Source organism: Centroberyx gerrardi, chromosome 17, assembly GCF_048128805.1.
Source record: "Centroberyx gerrardi isolate f3 chromosome 17, fCenGer3.hap1.cur.20231027, whole genome shotgun sequence".
Lineage (NCBI taxonomy): Eukaryota > Metazoa > Chordata > Actinopteri > Beryciformes > Berycidae > Centroberyx > Centroberyx gerrardi.
Genome location: NC_136013.1, coordinates 3,641,822 through 3,647,966, shown reverse-complemented (window position 1 = coordinate 3,647,966; position 6,145 = coordinate 3,641,822). Strand labels below are relative to the sequence as shown.

The window sequence follows — 6,145 nt, the reverse complement described above, 5'->3', positions numbered from 1 at the left end:
GCAGGATCCGTCTGGACTGCAGTAATAGGAGATAATTGCAATGTAATTGTAGGCTACGGGATGTTGGAGTTAATGAGTGACACTTTGTAACCGTTTTGAATAATGATACATGAATAAAGTTATTTTATTTTAATAATTTTATATTATCTCATTTTATTTTGGTAATGTATTACGTCTGTATTTTTATTTAACTTATTTGTAATTATTTTATTTATTTATTTATTTTTCTATGGTGATGTTCATAGATTGTTGACTTTTTGTGTTCAAAGTCTTGGAGTTTTACAGTGTCTTGGTTCAATATAGGAACAAAAAAAAAAATCACATTACAAACATATAATAAAGAGATCACAAAGTGTATTTTCCTTTTCCTAATGTCAAGTATCTAACTTTAGCGATTCTAGTAAAGAGGCAAATTCACGAGAGAAATCTTGAAATTGAGAAATTGCTGTTGTTTATTTTATTAATTTAAAAAAAACCCAAAAAACTGTCAATTGGGGTGATGACGTCATGATTGGGGTCACGGGGAGGGGTGTGACCTCAGGTGTGCGGGCTAAAGGTTTTCAGTTGACTTCCTGTGAAAGGTAAACAAATGGCCGACAGGAAGGCGAGCGGCGGCGGAGGAGACAGAGAAGATGTGACGCCGCAGCGGGAAGATGCCCGGACAGAAGAGAAGATACAGCGTGCGCTTCCCTCCGGTGAGTAGCGACAGGAGCGCGCGCGCGACGTTATCGGTGTCAAAGTCAGATTAACATGCGGTACCGGGCTGAGTTCGTGTGTGTAGCGAGTAGCATCTGCTGCCTTCAAGTGCTGTCGGAAATACCAGTACTTTCTCTGATACCAGGGGTCACCAGAATGAGACATTTACAGACAGCAACTGATGGTAGAAGTGAGGCTGTATACAACAACTTTTGACTCATTTACATTCCTTTTATCTGCAGTAAAGTTATATCAAATTACTATGATGGCAGAGTTTTATAGTTTAAACAGCTTTGGTGTTATAAAAGGAGAGAGATGTGCAGTTCAAATTCCTTGATAAATGCAACAAATTATGGTTTTCCATGAGAAGTTTTACATTCGTGGATATTAAATTTAGTACATTAGAAAGAAATCTTCCGCCCTGTTCTTATTATTGTTGTGAAAACCAAACCAGGAAATCTCTCCAACATAAAGATAAATCAGAATAAATCAATTCTGCGGTCTGTGCTGCTTGATTTCTTAAGTAAAACAATTAAAAAAAAGTCCTTTTGGATCAATGAAAAAAATCAGGGGATCGCACTCAAAAATGAATTTGTTCCCCAGCTTCAGCTTTTTTTTTGCAATAAATGCATTAAGATTAATTGGAATAAATGGAATAAAACAACAGCCACCAAAAACACACTTCAGTTCCAGGGTCCATTCTGTTATTATTTCTAACCCGAATGAATGCACGACAAGTTGAAATCTGAAGTTTACGAGGAGCGCCTGAAGGCAGCAGCTTAACCTGACTGTAATGTGTTTTTTGGATGACAGTGGATCTTCCTTCTCGCTCACAGAGTCGCATCAAAAAGATCATGCAGAAAGACACGGAGGTGGGGAGGATCGCCATGGCTGTTCCTGTGATAATCTGTATCCTTTTCCAGCTACTAGACAGATCCAAACCTGACTGGAGAGGCTGATTAAAGGCGTGTCATTTTTGTTTTTGTTTTTTAAGGTTTTTTTTTTTTAAGCATTTTCACCCCTTATTAGCCAGTTCAAAGAAGAAAGAGACAGGAAAGACTGGGAGAGAGAGAGGAATGACGTGTGATTATTTATACAGCACCTTTCGAAACTTAATAGAAACTATTAGAAAGAAAGGAAATGACGACAAGACAGACAGAAGGCTGACATGAGAAGACAAGTTTAGAGACGCTGAGTTGCCGATAGTTGATATATTTTGTGCCAGTATTCAATATCTTTAAATTTGACCATTTTCATGCCAGAAATCACAAGTATTCAGTGTTTCCCCTCAGAGTTTTCTTCTTGCCAGGGTGGAAAAGCCTCTGAAACAGCATTCAGAGCATCATGGGACACTAAAACTCTCCACTGAAACCCAGACTGGTGAAATTCTTTTAGTGTCAGCAGCTCTTTAAGGCAGGGAGACCGCACCACACCTATTCAATAGCAGGGGGGAAACTCTGGGATACATTGGGCTTTTAAATTTATAGAAAAATCCTGCTGAAAAGTTAAATGAATAAAGAAAATAACATGTCAAGTTTTTCCAGAGTGTTTTTCTGTAGCTCTGGTCAGGGAGAAACCTCCATCATATCAAGTAAGTGTTACTTCAGATGTGTTGAAAATGATAAAACGGTCTTTGAGAGTGTGTGAGGTCCTGAACCGGAGCGAGCAGCGCGGGCGTTGGAGATGTTCCTGAAGTCTCTGCTGACCGAAACCTGTCTGATCACTCAGTCAAAGCTCAGCACCGTCGTGTCGGTCGCTCATATGTGAGTCCGCCTGCTGCTTCACATTCATCCAGGTTATACAATGACGCGCGCTTATCCTAAATACAAGTTATTTGACTCCACAATATGGTGAATCAGTTCAGCTCTGTCTTAATTCAGCAGACCGTGTTTCTGCTGCACAGCTTTCACAGCGGGTTTAAAAGCTGCACTAGGCAACTTCACGCGTCGGCGGCTTCAAATGGCAGCGAGAGGTAACCGATTGAAACTTCAGTACCCAGAAATCCCGTGCAGTGAGGTCAGTGAACGTCACACAGCTCGCTCGTGTTCACCGACCGGCCGGTCTGTGACGCTTTATACCAAAGAAACCAAAACGAGAGAGGAAAAAATCCAACGCTGGTAGATTTGTTGGGTGTGTTTTTACATAAAAGTCTTGACTCATGCAGCTTTAATTTTGTGCTATCAGTCATTTTGTAGTAATTGGAATCACACTTTTTTTCATGGATATTGCATTTTGGACCAAAACTCTTCAGTTTGACTTTTAGAACGGATAAAACAAAAGAAAAAATAGCAATTATCCTCCACATACTTAACAAAACAATGTTGCTTTGCAGAAAAAGAGACAATTTCAGGTTTAATTTCCCAGTGTACGAGTTAAGATAGAACATAAAAATCTTGCCTAGTGCAGCTTTAAGGCTGAAAGCTGAAAGCAATTACAGCTGTTTCCACAATTATGTTTACCAGTAGTTTTAACCAACTAATCTGAAAGACACATTTGAACTATAGAAACATTGTGCAGCTCTACTACAATATTGTACATAATACATTTGAGTTTTGTCTGTTTGAATTGTCTGTACTGTGTTTAAAAGTGCCGTACAGTTAATATGTATTAGTTGTATTGTGTAGGAAGCAGTGCATCGAGTCGGAGAAACTCTTCCACTTCCTGAAAGAGCAGGCGGAGCGGGCGTCTACGGCAGCCCAGAGGGACAACAGAGGCGTCAGCATGTGGCCCTTATACAGGTAGAGAAACGCTCATCATCAGTTATTACAGCGTTAAAAGGGTTTTACTCAAACCACTGTACACTGATGATAGTGGGGAAAAGTGTCACCTGATGTTCCTTGCTCTGTATTTTGCAGAATTGATGATTATATCCTCTGAACATGTTTCTATTCTGTAGGAAACAGGTTCAAGATGGCTAATGTAACTATAATAATAGTCAACAGTGACTATTACTATTACTTAGTAGGTGTAGTTGAGTTTAGTTTATTCACACATGAAAAACACATCAAATAGGGCTGGGCGGTAATTCAATATTATCGTTTATTGTCTTTCAGTGGAATCATATTGTGATATGATGATATTGTGATACACAATTCTGCTGTCTAAATTGATGATAACAAGCAAAATTTGATTTAAAAACTACAAAATGTGGTATGAAACATTTTAAGGAATATTATTTGAAGATTTCAGACTTAGATTTGGCATCACACCTAGCATTACCATGCAGTGTAAGCCATATTGGATATACTGTATATCGATATTGAAAGAAAAACTGATGATTATCGTGATATTGATTTCAAACATATCGCCCAGCTCAAACATTAAATAGAAAAAGGGCAGTTAGAGGGAGGAAAAGTCATGTTGTGCAGGTAAAAAACCTCAGAAAGGCTTGATGCAAAACCTAAACATTGCATTTTGTTGCATTTTCAAGTGTCGGTCTCCTTTCCAGGACAAAACGGCAGGAAATTTCTGTCAAAAAACCGATTGAAGTTGGAGAAAAGCCGCTGAAACCGAGCCGCGACTCGCTGGACAACGACGCCAGCTCCAGTGTATGTACTCACTATCTGTTAATTTGAATTTACTTAATTTCAGTTAAACTCACATTCAACTCTATGGCTTCCTGTAAAACACAAAAGCAGTACGTGTTCATCTTTGTACTTCAAACACACGGACATATTGCAAGTATCTGCCTGTTGTGATTTATGCTGCAGTGTCTCAGTTAGTGTTGATTTTCAGTGCCGGTCACTGCAGCAGGTCGGTACATGTCGGTGTTTCCAAATGTAGGTTACTGTGACACAGTAAACTATCTTGTCTTTAGCCCTAGTCTCTACTGTCTGTCTGTGCTATCTAAACATGGTGAAAGTATCAATAAATCCACACAATCCATATTAGAAAAGCGAGCCTCTAAACGAGCCGTTTGGACTTCCGTAACTTTGTGACGTCACAAAGGTTCGCTCATTATCATTTCTGTAAGAAATAATAGACTAACAAAGTGTTTTTTTCAAAGCGGTCGAGCGGTCGTCATCGTTTATTACCGGAGAGTTTTCCCTACCTGTAGCCGCCGGGCCGCGGCGTCTCACGTTTCGCTCTCGAAACGGTTAGCCAATCGGAACAGAGGGGTCGTTAATATTAATGAGCCTTAAAGACACGGCGACAGAAACAGCCTGTTCTTGGTAAGGCTCAGAGAGATGCTGGAAAATGAACGTGGAGAAATGGATTGAGAGTGTTTTTGGTTCATGACACCACACACACACAGCTTTGAATGGACCTCAAGACACAAAATAAAACTCTGGAGAGTGGAGAATATGGGACCTTTAACCTGAACAAACTGTTAGCTAGCTAACTAGCCAGCAAAGACACTGATGTTAATGTGAACATGCTAATCATGTGCTAATCAGATGTTTTAACTACAAGACAGTGTTAGCTGACCAGATATGGTTCACTAGCTAACAAGCTGACATTATCTAAACACTAAATCAATCAGATGGATCAGTGATGAAATGATCAGTTCCCAGTCAAAAACAGCACAGAAATTAAATTAATTCATTCTGTTGAGACATTTAAAAACAATCAGCTGTTCACAGCCACTGGCACCCAAAAGCTGAAGACCTCCAACATGGCCGACAGAGGGTGCGTTAAAGGGATAGGACACCCTCAGTTTTAGCCTTTCACCGCCTACAGCACAATTTTGAAAAATCCAGAGAAGGCAACTTTCAAACCAAACCACCAAAACATCTTCCTTCAGATCAGACGTTTCAGACGCTATGAGGCGACACAAAGCTGGGATTTTCACACAACATCCAGGAAACAAGATTATGAGCAGGATGCACGTGTTCGATCAAAAGACACGAACACTGATGAACAACTGAAAAGAGTGAGTTCAGGGCGTCACCTGAAAACCCCGTGTGTGGGGTTTTTTCACTGACTCACTTCCTCTTCCTCTTCCAGGAGTCGGAGCTCTTCATCTGCCTGTGACTCCGCCCGTGACTCCGCCCCCTCGACCAGACTAAACAGCTGTGAACTTCCAGCAGCATCTTATTTCATCATGTTTTTTTTTTGTTTATAAGTTTCTTTATTTGAAGAGTTTGTTCCAGAAGGAGATTGACACCATCAACCAAAAAAAAGTGACATCTACTTTTACAGAACGATTGCCGACATGAAAGTAAAACATTTATGTTATTAACTATTTTAAGACCTTTGCCTGCCAAATAATAGTTTTTGAACTATTGAGAGATGAATTTAAAGTGATATTTTTTTTTCTTCCATAAATGGATATATGGTATTTTGGAATGAAGCCCTTTACCTTTTTGTTTTTGAATGCTATGTGAAAGTTTGCACTGCAGAAAAGAGTATGTATAATTAAGAAAAATGGTGCTATATAAAAAAGATGAAGACTTTTAAATTACAATACGATAAACACATTTTTGTTAATGGTTATGACACAAAAGGA

General features: G+C 39.3%; 1 protein-coding gene across 1 annotated transcript; it reads left to right on the top strand.

Annotated features, from left to right (window-relative positions):
- Positions 1-653: 653 nt before the first annotated feature.
- Positions 654-5,707, top strand: LOC139931455 (dr1-associated corepressor). The gene is made up of 6 exons (XM_071924962.2): positions 654-695; positions 1,533-1,605; positions 2,366-2,459; positions 3,321-3,434; positions 4,145-4,244; positions 5,644-5,707. The coding sequence occupies exons 1-6, from the start codon at positions 654-656 to the stop codon at positions 5,668-5,670; spliced, it is 450 nt and encodes a 149-aa protein (XP_071781063.1). The 3' UTR covers positions 5,671-5,707.
- Positions 5,708-6,145: the final 438 nt, after the last annotated feature.

Excerpts from the sequence above, each read along its gene's own strand:
- LOC139931455 (XM_071924962.2), top strand. The coding sequence starts at position 654 with ATGCCCGGACAGAAGAGAAGATACAGCGTGCGCTTCCCTCCG. Across the intron at positions 2,460-3,320 it reads GTCGTGTCGGTCGCTCATAT|GAAGCAGTGCATCGAGTCGG; the intron begins GTGAGTCCGCCT and ends TGTATTGTGTAG. Across the intron at positions 3,435-4,144 it reads AGCATGTGGCCCTTATACAG|GACAAAACGGCAGGAAATTT; the intron begins GTAGAGAAACGC and ends TCTCCTTTCCAG.